Consider the following 24,755-nt stretch of genomic DNA (forward strand, 5'->3'; position numbering starts at 1 on the left):
AACATATGTTTAATGTGTGTTTTTACAATAATCAGTGAGTACAGAGATGCAAAAGAGACAAGCAAAGACAGAGAGAGAGGTAAATGAAACAAGATCAGTTTGATTTAATGTAGGTTTAATGTATTATTTTAGCTGAAAATAAACATAAATAAATAGTTAAATGATTAATTAAACTTAAACAGGGCAATGGAAGTCAAGTTTATGGAAAATTAATAGCAGCTTATGGAAGAATGGAGGGATGAAGAAGGAACAAAATAAAGAAAAAGGTGCATAACAGTTATAGATGGGTAAAAAAGGAGCAGTGATTGAATAAAAACACAAAAGGAGAAACTTATTGTTGCTGTAATTCTCATATTTTGGTAGTTATTTTAATCACAATCAGATGTAAGTAACATTTCTGCAAAATGGAAAATTCTGATCCCAGTTACGGCCCTGTTAGCAGTTCTATGTTAACTCCAGCGTTTAAGACCATTTACTGTTAAAACTGTGTTAGAACGATCAGCAGAGCTGATTGTTATTATGTCATGTCTGTAAATATCTTGCTGAAATGTTTAAATCAGACCTCACACATTGTAAGTCAATCATATCAGCTGAAGACAGGATTTTGGCTAAAATTTCACTAAAATAAACATTATACTTATTCAAAATCTATAATATACAAAGTGAAACAGTGTGAATATCAAATCTACAATATGGATTTGAGCTAGCAGATCTTTTGAGACAACTGTCCATACTAATGTTTGCAAGTGATCAGATCGCATTCGTGTGTCAAGACATGACCAATCTGCATGGATTGCTGTGGTAACAACGCAGGCATCAGTAACTATGTAGCTACACTGGTGATGCAGATTTCAGATGCAGATGCAGGAAAGATAGATGTATGTCATCTCGCCCTCCCAACTTTTCAAAATTCTCTAGCATAAGCATGAATCTTGGGAGTTCACTCTGCATTTGACATTGCCGTTGTTTGTAGCTTTGACACTGTGAAATCTGATTTAGATGGCCAGAGCATCCAGGCTGAGACACATCTGTAAAAATCTGAATTTCATTTCAAATCACCTCCAAATGTGGTTTGGATCCAATCTGCAAAAATCAGATTTCATGTGGTACCTAGTAAATTTAGGTACAATCTGAATGTGTTTTGACCACACAGCCATGTACTTTTAAGTCATGTTTTCTGCTGGGGGAGCATGCCTCCTGTATGAAGTATGAAGAGGCAGATCTACTGGGCCTCCTGACCACCCAACTCCCCCCACCCCCCATTTAAACTTAGCACCCTCTTTCATAAATATCTGGTGATGCATCTGACACAGCTGAGGGCACAGTGCATCTTTACTTTAGGCAGAACAATGTTAAAGCCGTATTAATACATAGGCACTACACAAAAAAGTGCTAAAGTAAATATGATTTACATCAAACAAAACTGGAAATGGTGTAGCCTATAACATGCTATATTTTTTATTTTTTCATCCTTTGATTGTTACCCAGACTCTAAAGAGTCTAAAGAAATTTTGATTTGTGTGGATTGGGCTGTGACAAGGGATACTTGATGAAAAATGTACCCTAAATCACACTAGTACAGCTCTAGTACAGACCAGTCAAACTCAAATCCAGTAGAATAAACACCAAAGAATCTCTTGACTGATCAACATTGTTCTTTATTTCAAAGTCAATAGGAAATTCATACAAGACTCACATTGGTCCTCATTCACCAACTATTCTTAAGAAGAGATTTCTTCTTAAAACCCACGTGTGCAGTTTTCACAAAGATTCTGACATGTACCAATATTTTCTTATTTGGCATTTATTCTAAGAAAACACATTTTTTCCCCTCAAATAAAAGTGGTATTAATCATAATATAGCATTGACATTTTAAGATTGAGACCCTTATTAGTCCCACAATGGGGAAATTTCACCTCTGCAATCGAACCCATTCGTGCAGTGAAACACCACATACACACTAGTGAAGACACACACTAGGGGCAGTGAGCACGCTTGCCCGGAGCCCTATCCGCAGTGCCCGGGGAGCAGTTTGGGGTTAGGTGCATTGCTCAAGGGCACCTCAGTCACATCCCGTCAGCTCAGGGGATTGAGCCGCCGACCTTCTGGTCGCAAGGCTGGTCCCCTAACCTCCAGCCCACGACTGCCCCCATTTCTTGTATTTGTAAAGCTACTACCAATAAAGAAAAAAAGAAATCTTGAAGGAAAAAAAAAATTAGAAGTGGTCTGTAATGCATTTTGGAACAAAACCCTTCAATCATTTTTGTTTTTGATCTTATTGTCATTCTTCTTTTTCCATGCCGGTAATCACTTTTCTTTTAATTCTCCACTATGGTTGTTAATGTGGCTGCAACATGGAAAAAAACTTACATGACTAAAAAACATGAATACAAAGATGGTCTTTTATGTTTTATAGCAGATAACACCTGTGAGTTAGCTCTCAATCTGTGTTTTGATTTGCTATCACACGTAAGATCTCACGATACTCAGCACTGTTAGTATCCTCATGGCGACCTTCAGTCACCCAGTCAGTCAGTCGTTCTCTCTGGTTCTGATCAATGATTCCCATGTCGCTGTACTCTTTCACAAGGCCGAGATAGCCTGCTTTGTAGTAGGCATGTGTGCCTTCCAGAGACAAATCATGCTGATGACGTTGTGTATTTTCACCTGGAAATAGAGAAATAAATGTCTGAAAATAATCATTATTTTTCTGGGAAGACTTGTTACATAAGACTCCAGTTTTAAAGGGGTATTGCAGCCTAATTTTGGTTTAAAATGTTTTGTTGTGTTATGCAGTATTCTTTGACCTAATTCACAATTTTTTATTGTTTTCATTTTTCATCCATGCATGCATCATGCAAAGAAATCGTACAAGCAATGGGAATCCCTGTGCCAACCAATCCTGAATCCTAGCCTAGTCGCTGAACTACAGGCTAATAAATACAAAGAAGTTAGCATTACATTAACTCTTATTTCAGTCATTCTGCAAAAAAAGAAAACAATCATTCTGTTGTTATTCACCCCAAAATTGATGCATTACCCTTTGAGAGAAAAAAAGCCACACTCATACTGGCATCTAGATACCTTTGTAGCTACCCTGCTAACTTTAGTTTATAGCATGTTGTCCTCCTCATCTGATGAGCTGTTTCTGTTTGAGTAACCCATTCTCTCTAGGGTAATGATCTGAAGGCGATTACTATACAGCTGCAATAAGATCTGGTTCTTAGTATTAACACTGACTTCTGCAGTCACCTGCTAAAATTGCGTTTCAAATAGCATGCCCCCCAAAATCCACCCCTAAACAATTCCCCTGACCTTTAAGATATATTAACACATTTTCATTTCCTTTAACTATTATGATGATAAAACCATATGAAAACCAGGTGATGAAGCCATAACACCCTGACCATGGGGAGTAGCAAACCCCTGTTGATGTGCAAGGTTGTTGTGATTACTTGATTAATTATTGTAATTATAATATTATATAATTATATTAAAATTTACATTCTCAACAAATCAAGGTCAATATACAGTCCTCTACTCCACAAATGGGTACCGTTAGCACACCAATGACTTGTGTATCAAAGAAAAAGAGGACACCCACACCAGTAGGATATCACTAATGCATATACATTTTTAGTTACCAATGGCATGTATATGAAGTAAAATTAAATGTCGCTGTTAAAGAATCCGTGTAAGTTCATGTGAAGTAATAAAGTCTTGTATAACCTGATAGTAGTGAGTAGTAGTAGATAAGTGACTCAAATCTAATCGCTACTATGAATATACTTGTGTTCTGAAATGACCTGAATGCACATGTTCTATGAACAACAAACACATTAACCGTCAGAAGAAGTCTACACAGCTCTCAGCTGTTCGCTATTAGAGCAAGAGGAAGGCAAAAAATGGTCTGATGCTTGTGCACTGTTTACTGGTACTTAGGGTTAGGAGCTGCTTCCACATTAACACTGAATGATGGTGCATGCATAGTGGAAAAAAAAAAAAACATGAATTCTGATGAATCTGAAAAGATCAGATTTGGGTGTCCATACAGTCATATTAAGGCAAAAAATTGGATTTGTGCCAGTTTAGCCTGAATAAACATTTTTATTGTTTCCTGTGAACAGACTACTCCAATAATATTCAACTCCTTTGCCCACAGAATGTCCCAATATATGTGCTGCATTTGCGACCTTATTTTGGTGTTTGTGGTTCTTACCTAAATCAGCTCTGAGCTTTTGCGAGATAACTGGGTGATGCAGAATCATGCACTGTTTCAGAAGCAATTCAGCATCTCCACTAACGATGGTGTCTGCAAGCAACTTCCTGTGAGGAATGAGTTGTTAAACTTTTGTTAAAGACACGATTTCAATATTTTTTCATATGTTTAATAGTCAATTGGCAAATGTTTGTAATACTAGAATCCTATTTAATTCTATCTAATATTGCTCCAAATATTCTTTTATATTATTGAGGCACTGAGTCTGTTAAGGGCACCAGCGTTTCACCTGAAGCAGTTAACGTCTCAGATTCTGCTTTAATCTGATCCGGAGATGCAAAATCTAAAACTTACCTGCTCATCTTTGAGTGGTTGCTTGGACCAGAAGTTAAAGCTTGTCTGTGATTTTGGCCCAAAACCTCCATGGCAATCAGATTCTGTCCATTATTATCATTCTGTATGCTGTCAACCAGTTTGTAAAGTTGGGAATTTTTTACTTCCTGCGGATCCAAGTGTTTAATTAACTTCTGGGCTTGTCTAATGGAGTCCTTGGGTGGAATATGGTCTGCATTAAGTGTTCCATTGTTGTTATTAGAGTATTTCCGAGCACTTAGCAAGCTGACAAGAGAATGAGAATTTGTCACACGTCATTCATATCAGTATTTGCCAAAGTAGTATTTCAGGTGGCTCCCTATACAAAATGTGACAGCGGATTGTGCTGTGCTATGAAACTCTGTTAGTCCTTAACTAGAACAACAGTATACCTTTTATATTTGCCAACAAATCCAAGATGGTAGGTTCTGATGATCATGTTTTCGTCTTCACCGATGTTCTTGGTACGCTCAAAATATTCCTGCAAAGCAGCATCTGTCTCCTTTTTGGTTCCTCCAGTTATGGCATATTTCCCTGGGTTTTTGTGTGAGTAGTCATACTCCCTCTGAAGCTTAATGATGGGTGCGTATGATTCAAGGTTTTTCTGAACCTAATCATAAGTTGAGAGTCTCAATTAGGCAGTTCAAAAACATTTTGATTGTCCTGCTTGTTATCACTGCATACATGGATGGGTTTGAGTAGATTCTATGAAATTATGGGCCTATGGCATCAATTCAGATCTGCAGTTTTGGGGATACAGTGACTTGAATCTAGATTACAATTACAATACAAGTACTTTTTAAGTACACACACACCCTATGAGAGAGAATCAATCTTATAAATTGCCATTCCCAGTCCCCACACAAAATATAAAGCATTCAAGTTAAGTATAAATACTCAATCAAGTTACCTAAATACAATAGTGGAGTACTTGTATGCCATTACTCTCTATCCTTCAATGGTATCAGCCTGTATACATAAAAACTCACCACTCACCTCATTTTTCACTTTGTCACGAAGGTTCACAGCCTCTTTTTTTGGGTCATCTGTTTTATTTCCAGTTGATTGTGCAATGGCATGATAGAGACAATTCTGATTATCTGAATTAACAGCTATTATTTTGCCATCATCCTGCACAATGTCAAAATGACCACTGTATAGCTGTTGTTCACCATAGACCTTTGACTTGACCCATGTGACAAAATTTCTTTTCCTAAGAAAAAAAGAAGCAGAATGGAATTTATTGAACATTTTTGCATAAGCATTATTTTCAGATCATATAAGTAAGTAAATGGAAAATACAAAGACAGTCAAAAAGAACTCACATGCATCTATGATATACAGTGTATTCAGCAACAGTTTTTGATGTGTTTAACCTGTCAATACACTTAAAGGAGGATCACCTCATATTCCAATACCCATTGAGGCCCAGTGAGGTCTCCAAGACTACAGGACCTACAAAAATGCTGCTAAACACTATAAACTGTTAGTGTGCATTTACTACTTTGCCTTAATTTCTTGCTGTTCATTACAAAAAATAACCTTTCAGCAATTCTTTTTGACAGTAGTGTTTATCAGCATGTTGTATATCTCAGCAGAGCCCTACAAGATCTCAGTATATTTAGCTCAATATATAGTTATAATTTATGTCTGAATTCCATTTAAAGAACTATGTACTATCTTGCATTTTCTGTTTTGAATATCCATCCTTTCAGTGAAAAGAGAAGATAAACACTTAAAAGAGTTGCTAAATATCAGTGTGTGACATGCATGCATTTGAGCGATTCTTTTAACAGTCTGTTAAGATGGACAAGATGTAGTAATTTCTCTTACTTTGGTGGATGCAGCTCTTTCACACGTTTTGTCAATCTCAGTGTTATATCACCAGCTGATTCATTGGTTCCCGCGTAATGTTCCTCAGACAACCTTTTTCCACGCTCATCAACTACAGTGATTCGAATTCCTTTTCCATCAAGCAGGTCACTTTTTGTGAGCACGTAAATATCAAGGGCTGTTGCAGGGCGATCCACTTTGCTTATGTCTTCTGTGTACTGCATTAGATCCCTCCTGTCTTCCTCTGAAAGACTGTTCACTATATTGTGGCGAGCAGATTTCATGTTGTGCTTATGCCTCTGGTCATCGAAAAACTGTTGAGTTTTGTGTCTGTTCATTAGGTTGCAAACAATCTTTCCAGTGGCACTGTTCAACGTATTCTTAAACGTTTTTGTGATGCAGGAGGTTATATGCCCAGAACAGGCCTTGATAAATGCATCAGAAACACTTTGAGCAATCATGCATAGAGCATCTTCTTTCAAGCGTCGTACATCTTGCAGATTGTGTCGGCCATCTTGGTCATACTTCTCCGTGCCTTGCTGAAGTTCACTGATACTATTCAGTAGTTCAGGAACAAATTTGCTGTCTATTATTGCCTTTGTAGGGATGGCATTCAACATTTCAATGAGATGGGTAGTGCAGTCAGCTACTTTTAAACATAGCGCAGCTCCTTCAGCCACACCTGAGCATTTCGCTTTGTTCAAGATATCTGTTGCGGCGTTCGACACCTCGGAGAGCCTGTTGATTACCTCGTGCACTGTTGTACAGTCCATTATGAGGTGGGGGATAATGTCTTCAGTAAGCATATCAACTGATTGTTTAAATTGTTGCTCATACTTCTGGTCAATCTTGAAGTTATCTTTCTCCAAAGCTACTTTTGGGACACCTGAGCTGATGAACTCACTGAGAGTCTGATCCAGTTTACTGTTCTCTTTCACTGATGAAAACACAATACGTTCAAAAGCTTTCTTTAAAATCTTCTCAAACAGGGCCTCAAGTCCTGCATTAATCGCATGGTTAATTGCAGTGTTAACAGCTTGCTTTCCTATTTCCTGAACCGCAAATTTGGCAGCATGTTTGAAATTCTGTTGTAACGCTGTTGAAGATGTCATCTTTTTCATCGCAGCCCCAAAGGATTCCTTACCAATAGACGATACCCCAGACTGGACAGTTCCTTTAAACGAAGTAAATATGCCTTTTCCTGATTTGATAAAATCAGAGGCAACAGAAGAGAAAGACTTTGTACCATTCAGCAGACCTTTGGTCACTTTATACACCGACTGAACTGCTTTCTTGATGGTGCTGAACCCAGCAGTTAACAAAGATATCCCAATGCTGATACTCTTAGATATTGCCCATGATGCCCAATCAAATGTGCCCTTTATCATGCCTTCTATTCCACTAATCATGTCAGACACTCCTTCTGAAATCAGGCCAAGTCCAAACTGGCTAGCAGCGCCAAATGACAGGGCACAGACAAGAACTCCAGCAATCACCTGGACCACCCCAAGGATGAAACATATCAGGGCATCAAAGCAAAACTTCGGCTTCTGTTTCACTTCAAAAACAACACCAAGGCCATACTCATATAACGCCACTATCTCATTTGTGACAATGAAACTGTTTTCTTTTGACAGTTTGTAGACTGAACAGTCTTCTGTAATGGCATCACTGTTGTTTTCTTCCAGCTCCTTAAGTTTTTCCAGTGCTTTATCAATGGATTCTTTCCAAGACTTGAAAATGTTCATTCTGGTTGCCATCTGATTCTGAAAGTTGTTGCCGTCTGTTTGCTGGGTTTTATTGTTATTAGTGACCGATAAATTGCATGATACCATTGTGTTTGAGACTTCTGAGATATGGACGTCTATGCAGTCTTTAGCATCTTGCAGTAGCCTCCTAGCCTCTGCTTTATAGTCACCCTTGCCAAGATTGATGGTGATATACACCTGGTTATAGAGTGCCACCGCTTTGTAGAAAGGATCACAGTTTTCAACATTTTGCCAATAGGATTTTGCTCCGTAGTCAAGTTCAGATTTGTTTCGGCAGTGTAGGTCAGTTCTGACAATTGCTTGCCTGATGTGATGATAGATATTATCACTTTTTCCTTGCAGCAGTTTCTCACTTGTTTCATTCATTGTGTTCATAAGGTCTGTTTGAAGGTCATTGAACGCTTCATGCCTATTAATGTTCTCCTCATGAAGTGTTAACCACAAGGCCCATGATTCTTTCAAAGCGTTGAGAGCTGGCTGATAATCAAACTTAGACCGATGGCATGTAAAACAGTCAGGAATATCACTGAGCTTCAGTTGGAAGGGATCCTGTCGTTCTTTCTCTGTGTAATGCTTGTCAAAGTCCTTGAGGAATTTACAAAATGTGGAGAAAAGTTTTTCCTTGAGATTTATTTCAACAAGCTCATCACCTTCCATGTCACGTATGCGGTTAATTTCGTACTCTTCTCTCAGTTGTCTCATAATTTCCAAAGGCTGACCTTGGTAAGCAGGTGCAAGATGTTCGCAGTTCAGAATCATTTGGACCATTCCAGGATTTCCTTTGCGAGCTGTGCGGCCAAAGATTTGTTTCTCAACCCGTCGATTGCGTGGGAAATGCGTAAGAAGAACAAAAAGACCACCACTTTCATTCACGTTGTCCTCAACCTTTATGTCTGTCCCCCGTCCTCCAAGATTTGTGGCGATAATAATTCTCCCTCCACAAAATCGCTCTTTTTCAACATTGTGTCTCTCGCTAATTGTGTACAGTGTTATCTGGTCTGGCTTGCATCTTCCTCCTTCTTGCATCTTCCCATGTAGTTCATTTGCTGTTTTAACATCTTCACAAATGACTAAGACAACTTGACCCCTGTCTGCTACTTTCCATGCAGTTTCACAAACAGTTTGGATCCATTGGTTGTTGCCCCCTTTCACCTGCATGGCTGGAAGCTCAACAACCTTTTTATGACGATGAGCAGGTATAGTGTAACTCTTTGTTTCATAATGTCTTGCCAGAAAGTCCCTGTCTGCATCACCTCCTAATGTACCAGAAACCCCAAATATGCCATTACCATCGATGTATCTTTTAAAGTAGTGGAAATTTGACATGTAGTTTGTCACACTGGATAGTGGTGAAATTGCAAGTTGGTGCTTCATCTCCAAAAACTGTTGCAGGCCATTACCCCACTTCTTGTTTTTTTCCAGTACTCCACTCGCTCTGAAGTCCACTGGAATTATGGCATTATACTCATGCTTGTCAGGAGTATGGACGATTTCCCTCTCAGCAGCTGGCGAAATGTCTATCATGTATTCTCTGCCCTGAGTCATCTGAACAGCCTTTAATGCATTCTCTACGAACACCGGTAACTGACTTTCAATATAGTGTTTCAAGAAAAAAGGGATGACTACGATGTTGTCAGACTTCTTGAAATTTTGAGCATCGTTTGAGTATCTGATAGAAGAATTTATCGTTCTTACAGTCACATCGATGAGTGTCTTCTCAGACATCATTTCGCATGCCATTCCACCTTCAAGCAGTAACATTTCAATTTTCACATCACTTTGTTTTTTCTTTGGTAGAAAAGGTTTGGCTTTCCTGCTCTCTTCAGAAAAACACTCAAATACTACACTGTTTTCCAGAACCTCCTCAAATACACTCAAAAGATCATACTGTTGTGAAACTGTAATTGTCTTCATGATGTCAGCAAACGCTTTTGACATGTCATCCTGGAAGTCAATATCTTCGCTTTGTTTTTCTTTCTTTCTCTCAGCTAGACTTATCTTTTCGATGTCCTCTTGGGAAAAGAATCCCAAATTCACCCCTGGCAACAAGATATCATTTGCCGAGAAGTTGTCTGATGTTTCCAATCCCATAACAGCCGCCGTTGCAGCTTTATGAAAGGACTGCATCCTTGTGGCCCATTTTATCTCGCCTGTTTCAAGCATTTCAATTGGCTGGCATGTAGATGTCATGGTCCATATGTTGGCAAGAACTTGCTCCACATGCCTCAATCCACTGGCTTCATGGGACAGGAATGTTACTTGAACTCCATTGTCCAAGGTCATATAGTCCACTTCATCTACTATTACAAGCTTAAATTCCCTACTTCCACGTGTAGTTGTCTTCTCAAATTCTTGTCTCAGTGTGTCTGCTGCAAAGGTGCCAACTGTTCCATACACTATTTGCTTTTTATATGCATCTTGAAGCAGCCTGTCTTGTTCCTCAGAAGAACAGTCACCCGAAAAAGGTGGAGGTACTACAGATGAAGTGACGCCTAACATCTGAAACAACTTTTGCCACTCTTCTTGATCTCGTCGTGCAAGAACAGGAGAGCTAGTCACAATGTCCACATTTACTCCACGAATGGCTAGGATTGAAGCAAACATGGCTAAGATACAGGACTTGCCTTCACCAGTGCCAATCTCAAGGAGACAACCCTTATTTCCTGTCAACTGCGACAGCAGTAGTAAGAGTAATGATGCCAGTTGTGTAAGTCTTGGAAAATAGCCTTGAATCACCTGGTTGTCTGATGTGGTGATCGTTGAACTGTCTTGCACAGCTATTGACAGTCCTATTAAAACATCCTTCAGAATACTAACGTCTGGATTTGCAAGATCAAGAGACTTAATCTTTCTTTTGCCACTCTCTATTTCCTCTTTGTTAAGGTCCACCAATTGATATTTTGGGAGCTCTGTTTCCAGATACCTAAGCACATCTTCCAGCACAGCCATGACATTCTCTGGGCAGTTTGCTTCCTGAAGCTCCCTCAAAATTGTGTCAGCGTCTTTATCCCTGTCATTTTTTACTTGCTCTTGTAGAAACATTAGAGGACTTTCTGTCTTGAGAGAAGAGAGTATGCGGAGGCAGCCTAGCTGGTAGGTCTGTGCTGTGTGGAGAATTGAATGTATTTGACTGCATTCGATAGCTGAAATTTTGCGAATGAAGAGCATTATTTCTGTGGGTGTCCAGACCCTGTTGAATAGCAGTTGACCCAAAATCTCCCTACTTTGCGGCGACAGCTCTGAAATTGAATCAAGAATATTTAACAAAATGTGTTCGGCCAAAGTTGGATTTGTGTCATAAAGTTGTTCAACCAAACTGAAGAGAAAATCGTATTTCTTCTCCCAACCAAGGGTCTGTTCAGTGTCCTGTTCTGTGACAGTGACACCATGCAGTGTTAACTGCAGAATTGCCTCAAGGACTGTAAGCTTCTCTGTCAGCGATAGCTCTTCATACCCTACAGCATGGTCAAACGTAAACTGAGACCACATTGAAAGCTTGTTTTCTCTACAATATTGAATTGCCAGTTCGTTATGAAACATCTTAATCCTGTCTTCAAGCTTGTAGGCTTCTAAGACTTCATCTTCAGTGATTTGATACTTGGAGAGGAGGCTTTGAAATTTTTCTTCCACATCAGTAACCTACAGTAAACAATGGGCAAAACAGAAAGCCAAAACACAGAAAATAAGTCTCAGTTCTAAATGAATTTGAATCTAATAGTATACTTACTATTATATTTCTTATATATCGTGGCAAAGTTATACCTCATTCCTCTCAATTGCAGCTGCATCATCCTCTATTTCCTGATGGAGAACTTGAGTGCGTTCATGGTGGTGCGCATGGCCTTTGAAGCTCTGTTTTTCACGAAGTCGCTCACTTGCTCGAGAAAGCTTAATTCTGGAAGACTCGCTCTCTTTGTCTATCTGTTCCTGAATCCGTCGCTCCCGTTCCAAGCGTTCCAGACGTCTCCTTTCTTCCTCTTGCCGCCTCCATTGTTCTTCCTGCCGCCTGCGTTGTTCTTCCTGCCGCCTGCGTTGTTCTTCCTGCTGCTTTTGCTGTTCTTGCCTCTTTTTCTCCTGTTCATTATGGATTCGGTCCGCTTCCAATTTTCCTGTGGACCATCCAAATACAACATTAATTGTTTATTTTCGCTAATATCAGCAGCTATGAAACTCATTACAGTCACAATGGGTGGTAACTGGGTGGGTGGTTTTGTACTAAATTCTTGCTATTTGAAATTTTTTCTTAAAATGGTTTAGCTAGCTAGCTAACTAACTGAACATTTGAAATGGCTTGATTTTTTTTAGTTATAGTTTAGACGTGATATTTATTTGTTAATTATGTTTTAGGTTAGTGAGCTAAATAATGGGGCTTAGCTGGTTGCAGCCTAACTGGTTAGCCTAACACAGTAATGGGTGTAGCCTTCCATACCAGCCACAAGCTGTGCAAATGTAATGAACAAAGTGAGGCATGTGCGAGAGTGTTTTACTGTGGGGAACCTAAGGGCCAGCCTCAGCATAGTAATCCCACCTCCCAGGCATGTACATATTCAAACAAAATATGGAAAAATACAGACTTATAAAATAGCATAGAGTGGGAAGTCAGGGTGGTGCTGGTAGAGCACTAGTCTCGCAGAGCCAGATGAGATCTTGATACCGAGAATACATGTCTGGGGACAACCATCAGAACCATCAGGGCTGTGTGAGTGGGAACGTAGACTTATTATGCCACATGAAGGCAAAGTGTTGTTCAATGGACAACAAGCCTGTGTACTCACCACTGAAAAATGATATGAATTTGTTCATAGCTAGGCTAGGCTTGGTAGACTAAACCTTTACCATATCCTGTTGGCAAACAAGACAAGACATTTCTTCTCCTGAGTTCCTGGTTCTTAGAGGTGGGTAGTTCAGGGCAGAAAGTAAAAGTTCTCCTCAGGATTTTGTTCCAACTGCCTGGATACATGAGTTAAAGACAGCGTTAACAACAACTAGCTAACTTGTTTTGCCTGTGTTATCAAATTTACTCAATGTTAAAAGAGCATGAGCTAGTGTGAGCTAGCATGGGGAATTTGGGGGTGGATGTTAGAGGGGACGCATCCTTATTTATGGTGGATTTTGCCATAATCCAGCACCAAATGTTTAACAGGTTGTCCCCAGACATGTATTCTCGGTATGAGATCACATCTGGCCCTGCAAGACTAGTAGAGCCCCTTACAAAAAAGAAGTTTATTCAAGTGTGCTATTAGTATACTTCTTTTAAACTAAAAAATAAGTATGTTTTCAGTATACTTTTATGTACTTATCAGAGATACACTAAACAAAATTATACTGAGGTATACTTGGCTGAAATCCTTTGATTGAGATGTACTTAAGACAAGTATAAGTAAGTATAAAGTAGCAAATTGTCTCCATTTGTAGATTGTTTACCCTACTGTAGACTGGTGAATTTCTAAAGTCTTTGAAATCACTTTGAAATCCTTTCCAGCTTTATGTAAATCAACAATTTTTGATTGTAGATCCTCTGAAAGCTCTTTTTGGCGAGGCATGGCTCACATACGCGTATCCTTCTTGTGCAGAGCAAACTCAAAGTTTGAGTGGTTTTTATCAGTCAAAGTAGCTCTAGTCCACACCTCCAACCTCATTTTCTTAACAAGACTCCAGGTTTGCTAACAACTGACTAGCTTTTTTGAGATCATTAACTCAAGGGTTCACATACTTTATCCACTAGCACTATGAGGTTTTTATGGTTGTTCTCAATAAAGACATGAATAATCCTTTTTTTTTTTATGTCTTATTATTTTAGGCACATTATATTTGTCAATACGCTTGACTTGGATGAGGTTCAGATCACATTTTATGACAAATTAATGCAGAAAAGCATAAAATTCCAAACGTTCTAAAAGATTAACATACTTTTTCTTGCCACTATATATATATATATATATATATATATATATATATATATATATATATATATATATATACACACACACACACACACACACACACACACACACACACACACACACTATATTCGCTCATCTGCCTTCACACGCATATGAAATTGAGTGAGTGAGATCCAATTCCTAATCCATAGGGTTTAATATGATGTCGGCCCACCCTTTGCAGCTATAACAGCTTCAACTCTTCTGGGAAAGCTTTCCACAAGGTTTAGGAGTGTATTTATGGGAATTTTTGACCATTCTTCCAGAAGCGCATTTGTGAGGTCAGACACTGATGTTGGACGAGATGGCCTGGCTCACAGTCTCCGCTCTAATTCATCCCAAAGGTGTTCTATCGGGTTGAGGTCAGGACTCTGTGCAGGCCAGTCAAGTTCTTTCACATCAAACTCGCTCATCCATATCTTTGTGGATCTTGCTTTGTGCACTGGTGCGTAGTCATGTTGGAACAGGAAGGGGCCACCCCCAAACTGTTCCCACAAAGTTGGGAGCATGAAATTGTCCAAAATCTCTTGGTCTGCTGCAGCATTAAGAGTTCCTTTCACTGGAACATTAAGGGGCTGAGCCCAACTCCTGAAAAATAACCCCACACCATAATCCCCCCTCCACCAAACTTTACACTTGGCACAATGCAGTCAGACAAGTACCGTTCTCCTGGCAACCGCCAAACCCAGACTCGTCCATCGGATTGCCAAACAGAGAAGCGTGATTCGTCACTCCAGTGAACACGTCTCCACTGCTCTAGAGTCCAGTGGCGGCGCTTTACACCACTGCATTCGACGCTTTGCATTGCGCTTGGTGATGTAAGGCTTGGATGCAGCTGCTCAGCCATGGAAACCCATTCCATGAAGCTCTCTACGCTGTTCTTGAGCCAATCTGAAGGCCACATGAAGTTTGGAGGTCTGTAGCGATTGACTCTGCAGAAAGTTGGCGACCTCTGTGCACTATGTGCCTCAGCATCCGCTTGCACAGGTGGCATCCTATCACGGTACCATGCTGGAATTCACTGAGCTCCTGAGAGCGACCAATTTCACAAATGTTTGCAGAAGCAGTCTGCAGGCCTAGGTGCTTGGTTTTATACACCTGTGGCCATGGAAGTGAATGGAACACCTGAATTCAATGATTTGGATGGGGGAGTGAATACTTTTGAAATATAGTGTGTGTGTGTGTGTGTGTGTGTGTGTGTGTATGTGTGTGTGTGTGTGTGTGTGTGTGTGTGTGTATATGTATATATAATAATTTTACTTGTATACTTAAAAGTATGCTTTTATAAACTAAAAAGTGGGCCAATTTAGTCCCAAGAAGTACTTAAACAGTACACTTACAAGTATGCTACTATTACATTGACATTAGTGTACTTATTACATAAGGTATACTTGGAAAATATACTTAAATTTTACTTACGTTTGCTTAATAAAATGAAGTAAGGGGCATGGAGAAGAAATACAAACAGAACTACCGTTGAGGCTCAGGAGGGGGCGTTTGTGACAGCAAATCTGTTTTTTGCTGCTAATCATGAGCATTGTGCTACACAAAGTGCAGCAGCAGTCCAGCAGTGTTTTTCACTTAGGGCTTCCATAAAAACACAAGGAAACATTCCTCTTTGCAGGGCTATGCTGTCTCTTGTTTAGAGTGTAAAAGTTGTGAATTTGAAGCCTTTGGGAATGCACAGAATCAGAATTAGGGCATTCTCTCATTCACAGATTCCTCAAGAAGCAGAAACCTGATCTCTCTGATAGCTGTGCAAGGTGCTGCCAAGATTAGCTCTGTAAAGGTGAATAATCTGTACTAAACAGTAATTATATAAATATGTTTATATAACGTATAAAAATGTGTTTTTATGTGCTGATACCACTACTAATTATTGGTAGACAAAGAGAATGATAACCAACATATTGGGCCAGTTTTACTTGGTCACAAATTTGAAGTCTGAATAGTGTGAAAATGTATAGGAACACAATTCCTACACAAAATAAACATTTAAGTGAACATAATGTTTAATGAAATACTAAAACTGAAGATTGGAAAAATAAAATACAAAGAGTTTCAGACAGTACAAATTTGGAAATTATCATGATAAATTTAAAATAGCATGAAATGTTTATCTGTAATTATCTCATTATAATTCTTATTATTTTTGTAAAAGTTTTTTTTTTTTTTACCAAGTTTTCAGTCATTTTCTCTGCATTTCTGTGTCTTCAAATGTCATTTGTTGTAAAACCAAGGCATAGGCTACCATCCTTAAGATGGTCTAAAGACATACATATCCAGAATTACAGAATCTGACTAAACTAGGTAAAAACAAGCTTGAGCCTGCACAGTTTTCTCTCATAAGCTTAATCTCTGGTAGGTCATCAGGGCATGGAGTAGGGTTGCAGTGTATTGGTATCTGTACCAACACTGGCAAATAAACGCAGTATTCTATCAGTGATGGGGATTCCCATTTTGTCCTCTAAGGTATACTATTGTACACCCTATGGCATTTTGTGCTCTACTTGTGAAAAAAAGCGACTACAAGCTTGACACCGTTGTGTGTCTGTTGTGAAACCTAAAATGAGTCGTATCAGATATTTTCCATCTTTACTATGATATTGCAACCAACAAAAATTACAGTGAAAAACACTTCCTCACATGTACTACGGTGGCACAATGAAGTAATTTCTCTCAAATAAGCGTTAGAACCCTTATGTTTTGGCATCTTACTTACAAACTAAATTATGAATGATGAGAATGCCTTTGTTGTGGCAAAATAAATAATTAAAAGCAAACCCAGCATCACAGAAAGCCCACCGCATTTCTCAACAACCAATAGCAAAGCACTCCTGTCTGGAGCTATGAGCCCAATGGACCCCTGGAGCTATGGGAGTTGAGGCAGAAGCTGCTGAAGAGCACATGGACATCGCTATGGAAGAGACATAACTCTCTGACAGCCATTCTCTAGATGAGAAATGACCAGTAGACGACCATAACTACTAATATCAGTTTTTCCCCTCAGAATGAATCAGCTCAAAGCTGGACAGCTGACTTTCTTTTAACTGCACAGCTAACTTTTTTCTGATTAAAATATTACAAAAATCAGAGCTTTCATAGGAAACAAACTATGTTTAATGGAAAATATTACACTGAAGTGAAAAACATGCAGCCAGATGTTCTCCAGAATTTATTGCACAGTTCATTTTGCTATGGACTCTGAGTGGAGGTGGGAGGCTAGGAACCACCCCAGGTGTGTGTGTGTGTGTGTGTGTGTGTGTGTGTCGAGAGAGAGAAACAGAGAGAGACATGAGCTGGGTAGAGAACGAGTTGTTAAAGAGAAAAAAGCTTCACTTGTGTATAGCGTGGCTGTGGCTCACAACAGCTGGAAAATAAAGCACCACAACTTGTGCAAAAGCAGTGTCTCTTTTAATAATGGGGAACACTACAATATTCAGCATCCAGCACTAAACTTTATAGCAGCTATTGCTGAACCACTGGGAGAGTAACTGCAGACCACAAACTAAGATTTAGCGTTTTAGCTGTTAGAAAAAACAAAACGCAATATAAACTGTTACTAATTACTAAAATATCTGAAACAATGTGATACACTTTCAAAATGAAACAAACCAGGCTTATCACAGCTTTCACTAAACTATGTCCACTCATAGTAACAACAAGTTTTCAAAATTTAACACATTAACTCATATTGTCCGTTGTTAAATTATTGCCATTTTTCTCTTGGTTTTGGACCAAATATTATGTTTAAAACAGTGATAAATAGGTCTCTAACTGAAAAAGGTCAATCCTGGTGGGGTCTAAAGGGTTAACAAAAGACAAAGCTTGAATAAACTGAATAAGGACGAAGAACGAGAACTGAAGTATTCGATTATTCACACCAGCCCTACAAAATCCAGTTTAACCTCTAGCACACAACTCAGTATGTAAAATATGTAAAATATATATGGACACACTACATACTAAAGACATACTAACTATAATTTGAACTGAACAACACACTTTAATTGTAGGTAATTTGACAACAACTGGGATTTTTACCAGCTATCTGCACTGTAAATTACAATACTATAATTTACTAGAAAGTTTTAACCAAATTGACATACTTTTGAACAAACTGACACTCAAAGAACTGAAATTTTCAGAAAAGAAATGTAACTAAATATTGTGAAATCTAACTGGAATTTGAGCACATTTTACTTAGAAAAATCCTGAACTTCAGAATTTATGTACTACTTTATTTAAGAACTCATTTAAAATTAATTTATAGACTTAACTCGAAATAAACTAGTTAATGTATAATTTATATAAGTGAGGCATTGAGTTTCCTAACTTTTTCAAGTAAACTCAATGTTTAGAGTTTATAGTGTGTCTGCAGTGCTTGTCCAAACTAGCAACCGTCACCTATCACATTTGTGAGCAGAACATGGATTAAATCAACTGGCCTGCTGCTCTCTGGGTGGGAAGGATGGTCTTGTTTCCTTTCCCTCTATCATTCAGGGTGATGCTAGCCAATCACAGGTGTCTGTTAGCTCATGTATACAAAGTTGGGCAGTTAGGGTTCTCCTCAAAGAGCATTCAGCTGTCCAGTGACATGTGAGAAGAGTCTCATGAAAGGATCTAATGCAGGACACTGAGAGCACAGTTATGGCTGGAGAGGTCCTGCACAGCGCTGGCAGAAAGGCAGAAGTACCAAGAGGAGTGAACATCTGCATACTTATTCACACAATGGACATGAGAGAGAGAGAGAACAGGCAGACTGTCCTGCTCGGTAGGGGTGGATAGTCATTATTTGGACAAATTATGTCCCTTGTGTGAGTATATCAGTATCATCAGTAGTTCCAGAACACTGAACAACTGCATGGATTATAAAAAGTCTTGGGCTCAGGTCAGAGAGAAATGGTCACGGAAGAATAGGGAGACGTAGGGGAGAATGGAACATGAGAAGACCTTCTAGCGTCCCACAACAGAAAGAGTGGGGAAAGACTGGAGAAGACTAAATGGAGCAACGGAAACAGACAATGGACAAGAGAGAGAATAGACTGAGAACGCACAAGAAATCTCTGTACTGACCAGTGATCCACATCTGTATACACTATAATATATAACATACAACATACAAATACATAAAATACATAAAAACCCACATATATTATCCGTTACTGTGCTCTCATTAAAGTAATGTCATTATTTGGTGCTTTGGCGCCCTCTTGTGGTCAAGATCTGCAACTGGCTTATCAAGAATCAAAGAAATGCTGGGATTAATATAGTCTGAACCAGTTATTCAAATGCCACATAAATCGAAGACCATATACAAAGTCTAAAGAGTAGTATACACAATTAGACACATCTTTAAACTGACATAAATACACAATGTAAACAGTGGAACCATGCAAAACTGCACACGTAACATTGTTGCCATTGTAAGCACATTTTTGTTGTGAATAATTTATTGTCTAAGAATGTGCACATAAAATTTACAGCTGCTTCTTGCTACATATAAAGTATGTGTACTTTCCAAAAGACATCCGAATGTCTTCTTAACTTTGAAGAACTGACATGACTGCAGTAACTAATAATGATGATAATACGGGAATCCAAACTTAGCAGTTAGTATAAATGGAAGCAAAGGAATGTTCCATTCCTCTATTATTATTTCCATTTATGTTAATCTGTAGCTTGTTGGTTACAACATCTTGGAGTTATATCACCAATGCTTACAGGCTTACAGTGATGCATGTGCAAGAACCTGGTCCTGAATGGATCTTGAAGGGTTGCTGACTGTGTTTGGATGAAGCACAAGATACACAGACTTGAGAGGGTTTGCAAAGAATTAGTCTGCTGTATTCTGCAAAACGTTGCCATGGAATAAAACCCAGACAGTTCCACTTGACAGTGGCCTATTGCCTTGATCTTCACAACTCCACAGTGTGGATATTTAGTTAGCAGCAAGAGTAAATAGAACATTTTTAAAATTGTGTAAGTAACACATCCTTTTCTTTCATTTCTTTTGCGCAGGCATGTTGAGTGCTTACTGTTCATCTTTGTCAGTGGGTCTGATGGCTTCTATAATGGTCATGTATAATTCATGGACCTGGATTATGGTGATGGTATGGTAATTGTAAAGAAGTGTGCCTCACCTAAGCTTAGTTGCCATTTACTAAAATGCACATATTTCAGGGGGGCTCAGTCCTGGTTCTGGAGATCTACACCACCCTACAGAGTTTAGCTCCAACCCAAATCTAGCATACATAATCCAGGTAATGGAGGCTTTAGAGACATCTGAATATTAGAACCAGGTTTGTTGGATGTAAACTTTTTAAGGTGGTAGATCTCCAGCACCAGGATTGGATATCCTGACATGCCCCACCCCCCAAAGATTTTCATTTAAGAAAACAAGACAAGATATATGGTAACCCTACAAAATCCTGAGACTAGATTCAACCCTATTGAAGTAATTCAGAAAGCAGTAACACCTCTCAAAACAACAAAAACTCTTCTGCAATTCATAGCCACCACAAAAAGCAGCATCTGATAACAGTAGCAAGCGACCAACAAAATACTTTTTTATCCAGTCTCTCTGTCATTATTATTATGGTTCCAAACACAAAGTGCTGGAACCCTATTGCAATTGTTAGTTTTTCTTCTTTTTTTTTTCTTTACTGAAATGAATGATACAGACCAAACCGTAAGTCATACAGACATGAAACTTGGTCAGTAGACAGTAGTCTCTCCCGTTACTCATACATAGTATGTCAAACTAACAAAATTACTTACCGCTGACTACAATTACGCTCTACAAAAAGCCACAAGAACCATATAGCTTCACATTCTTGATTTTGAAATCAAAAATAATCTCTGGGTTTTTGCCTGAGATGCACAAATCTGGTGTCAAAAGAATCCTAAGAGACTGAAAATAATGATTGTCATTGCAACACGGTGTAGTGTCCTTAGAGGTGACGCTCACATTGTATGAGTTACGCGTATAGAGCTCTAACTTAAAAACGTTTTGACTGATTGTTATGAAACTTCAGTGCAACTGCATCACTACAATAACATGCTTATACATTTCTTACACACATGCAGTTGGGATTAAATAATGCACATTTGTGAGCCTGACAACTTTGTCCATACAAGTCATTTACTAATTTTTATCACTTTTCTACAAATGCTCATTGTTTGAAAAACACACCTTTCAAACTAGTCCTGCAATTTACACCCGACCATCTCAAAACTTATCTTGAAACAAAGCGTAGAGTCTGAAAGTCACAATCTATTTGGGCAGAGTTTCAGAGGTTTTATATATCTGTTAGCTGCAACGTACAAATACATTGTCCGATTGAGACAAAATTTGATACTGATATACAGGATAATGCTCGGAAGAAACATGATAATTGTGGTGTAAATAAACCTCCAGGGATGATACAATATGGGATCACATATGAATGAAATAAACTTAACATATCTCTTGCTCATTTAAAATTAAGAAGTGCACATGTATCAAAATACTTAAGTCTTCAGTCTGAACAACTTGTACAGGTGGTCTAATATTTTATTTACATTTTCAACACAATAGTGCAACGACAAGAATACGTCTCATTGAGCAGGTATAAGTTTGTTGTCAATGCCTAATGTTGAAATAGGATGCAAAGACTGATAGACATGTTAATAGGTCTTACTAAAACAATAATTCCACATGGTGAACCTATCTGCAAATTCATTACATTATGAAACAGTAATTTCTGACAGTCAAAAGAAAAACGCAGATATCAGTTCAAAGTCTGTTCTACTATGCGCATACCAAAGATGAAGATGAAATCCATTACTGTAGCAGCTTAAAGTATCCAAAATAATTACATTACCCTACTTCAGTCTTTTGTTGGATATACCTGCAAAACAGTGCTTGGACCCCTATATTGCCACTTGCACTTGTTGACTCGTGAAACTTTTTTGAATGACTAGTTGGAAAAAAAAATTAAAGTATAATGCAAGTCCTAGTTACTAGTCAGTGGGTCAAATGGTTTTGAGAAATGTGTTGTACTCCAATACAAATATTATTCATTGCATGCTTTGGTTGCAAATGTTTTTCTTATATACATTTTGAAAGTTTTGAAGGGACTTACCATAGTTTTGACACTGTGGAACATTTCTTTCAGTGCTGCAGAACAGTTGAATGCAGGAGCGGTCATAGCTTTCCCGTAGGGTAAATGTGGGGTTGCCCTTATTGCTATTGAATTCATATGAAAAGCTATTCCAACTGTGGTTTTGATATCTTAAGTAGATGTAGCAATGGATTGCCTTGTTCTCATCATACTCTGCCCTGCAGCCACTGCTAATGGGTTGAAATCCCTGAGGAGCAGAATTATAAATCTGTTTCATCAGCAATATCATAAAATCTCAGTAGCATAAACAGTTGTAGGCAAAAGTTTTGGAGCCCCTAGTGAAATTACACAACGTTACATCTTGTGATTTTTTTTAGGAAAAATGTGTCCTGTGCAAAAGTTATGGCATATTTTATAGTTTATGTTTTTATGGTTAATTTTACCACATAAACTCTTTTTCTGCGCTAAAATTGGCAGAGAAAGGCCACATTTGTTTGTTTCCCATAGAGGATGTGTTGTTGTATTTTCAATTAGAAAATCAATAAAACATGTATTCAGACTTTTGCATATCACTGTACAGTAGATCACAACAGTAGGACTGTGAACAAAATCACATAAATTACAAATAAAGATTGCGAGAATATTTCATTATGCCAACCAGCAGTTTCCTGGCATCTAGTTCTGTGATCATTATAAGGAATACTTTCTGAGTTTAAAATTCAGAGGTTAGCATTTGTCAACATTGATCTAGATTGCACTCTGGATATCTTAAATATTAATAAATGCAACAAGAGGTCTTACCCCCGACTGTGATCTGGAGTAGTACCAAGTATAGGGAGTTTCATTCTTGACTGAAACCTTTGCACCCATCGTTCAGGATCTGCTAGCAAAGCATTAATCATGCTTAATATTGCGTAAACGAGTCAATGCACAGTCAAATTCATAAACACAATGTTGAATGGTGAACTACAAGTGGTTCAGATTTTAAGAGAATGTACAAAGAAAAGTGAATCAAAAAGCAAACCTGATTTTACTGTTGAGCAGAGTCACCCATTGCTGTGAAAATAACTGAAGCAGTGTGCAGCTCATGCGCAGCGTTTACACTACAGGCTTTCCTGAACATTCCCCTCTTTTAACCGTAATGTAGCTCCGCCCTGTGATGTAAAATATCAGGCCCAGTACTTTCATTTTGATTCTTAAGATGTAATTATGCATGAGTTTGCATGTTCTCTGCGTGTCTGTGTGGGTTTCCTCCCACAGTCCAAAGATATGCAGTCAGGTGACCTTTGAGTTGTGAATGTAAATGTTTTCCCTGTGATGGACTGGTGACCTGTCCTGCCTTCTGCCTTATAATTGCTGGGATAGGCTCCAGCACCTCCTGTGACCCAGGAGGATGAGTGGCTTCTAAAGGTTTTACTGTAAGGGGGTTGTTGATTTCAGTTCAAGTTTAAAATGAAAAGTGTCCACTGTGGTTAATTAGAACTACAGCTCTAAGGGAAAAGCTGTTAGCATCAATCAGTCAATCAAATCAATCTTTATTTAAACTCAGAATACATTGAGGGAGACCCTCATTTACAATGTAGCCAAGTAATACATGAATCAGGGATTGAGAAGTTGTACAGTAAAAAAAATAAATCAAATGCTATAATCAAATAAGACAAATCATAAAGTAAAATAATAATAAGAAGGTACCAATAAACTGTCAAATCAATAAATGGTTAAAATTACAATATAATAACTTATCAAGTAATTAATATAAATAAAAGCATAAATTAATGAAAAAAGATAGATGTAAGACAATAAATTGACAATGATATCAATATAAAGAATACTAATAAGAAATAAAAAGAATAAAATAAATGATAAAAACTAAAGAGATTAAAGTACAAAAGTAAAAGTAAAGCAATAGCTAAGACATAGCTAAAACATACCAAAAGTTAAGTAAAATCAAATAAAGCAGTGTCAGGCTGATTGGAGGTGGTTAGAGACTAAAAATTTAAAATGTTCATGTGACACCAGAGAGCGAAGCTTTAGAGTTTCCTGTAATGAATTCCAGCTCGCTGGTGCACTGTAGCTAAAAGCAGATTTTCCCAGCTCTGTAAAAGCTCTCGGCACCTAAAGGGTGATCCAGTCACTGGAACGAGTCTGATAAACTGCATTATTTACACTGAGCATTTCTGTGATGTACGATGGCCAGTAAGCGCTTTATAGATAAAAAAGAAGCCAATGTGTCTCCCGATGCACAGACAGAGATGACCAGCCAAGCTTTTCATATAGTAAACAATGATGGGTGTTGTAGGGGTCACCGGTAATGAATCTTAAGGCAGCGTGATATACAGGTATACAGAGTCTAGAGATTTCAGAGTAGTTACAGGTGCTTATCTGTATAACGTCATCATAATCCAGAACAGGCAATAATGTTGCTTCAATGATCTTTTTCCTTGTGTGCTTTGGGAAACATACTTACGATACAGGGAGCCAAGTTTTTGTCTCGGTTTACAGGTAAGTTTGTTA

General features: G+C 38.4%; 1 protein-coding gene across 2 annotated transcripts; it reads right to left on the bottom strand.

Annotated features, from left to right (window-relative positions):
- Nucleotides 1–1,637: 1,637 nt before the first annotated feature.
- On the bottom strand, nucleotides 1,638–23,507 carry LOC118802510. 2 transcript variants are annotated; one of them, XM_036563057.1, is made up of 10 exons: nucleotides 23,266–23,507; nucleotides 23,043–23,121; nucleotides 22,263–22,488; nucleotides 11,957–12,303; nucleotides 6,426–11,833; nucleotides 5,589–5,805; nucleotides 4,985–5,202; nucleotides 4,575–4,838; nucleotides 4,221–4,327; nucleotides 1,638–2,668 (listed from the first exon to the last, which is right to left on the bottom strand). In XM_036563057.1, exons 2-10 carry the CDS (start codon nucleotides 23,109–23,111, stop codon nucleotides 2,442–2,444), a joined length of 7,083 nt encoding a protein of 2,360 aa, XP_036418950.1. In that variant the 5' UTR covers nucleotides 23,112–23,121; nucleotides 23,266–23,507; the 3' UTR covers nucleotides 1,638–2,441. The 2 variants fall into 2 exon arrangements, with proteins under 2 accessions (XP_036418950.1, XP_036418951.1); XM_036563058.1 differs by having other exon boundaries at nucleotides 23,043–23,124.
- Nucleotides 23,508–24,755: the final 1,248 nt, after the last annotated feature.

The sequence above is a fragment of the Colossoma macropomum genome, unplaced genomic scaffold (assembly GCF_904425465.1).
Source record: "Colossoma macropomum unplaced genomic scaffold, Colossoma_macropomum, whole genome shotgun sequence".
In the NCBI taxonomy this organism is placed as follows: domain Eukaryota; kingdom Metazoa; phylum Chordata; class Actinopteri; order Characiformes; family Serrasalmidae; genus Colossoma; species Colossoma macropomum.

Coding starts and splice junctions, on each gene's coding strand:
- LOC118802510 (XM_036563057.1), bottom strand. CDS start 23,111: ATGGGTGCAAAGGTTTCAGTCAAGAATGAAACTCCCTATACTTGGTAC. Junction 12,304..22,262: donor TCCACAGTGTCAAAACTATG/GTAAGTCCCTTC, acceptor GATGGTCCACAG/GAAAATTGGAAGCGGACCGA. Junction 4,839..4,984: donor TTTGTTGGCAAATATAAAAG/GTATACTGTTGT, acceptor TTCTCTTGTCAG/CTTGCTAAGTGCTCGGAAAT.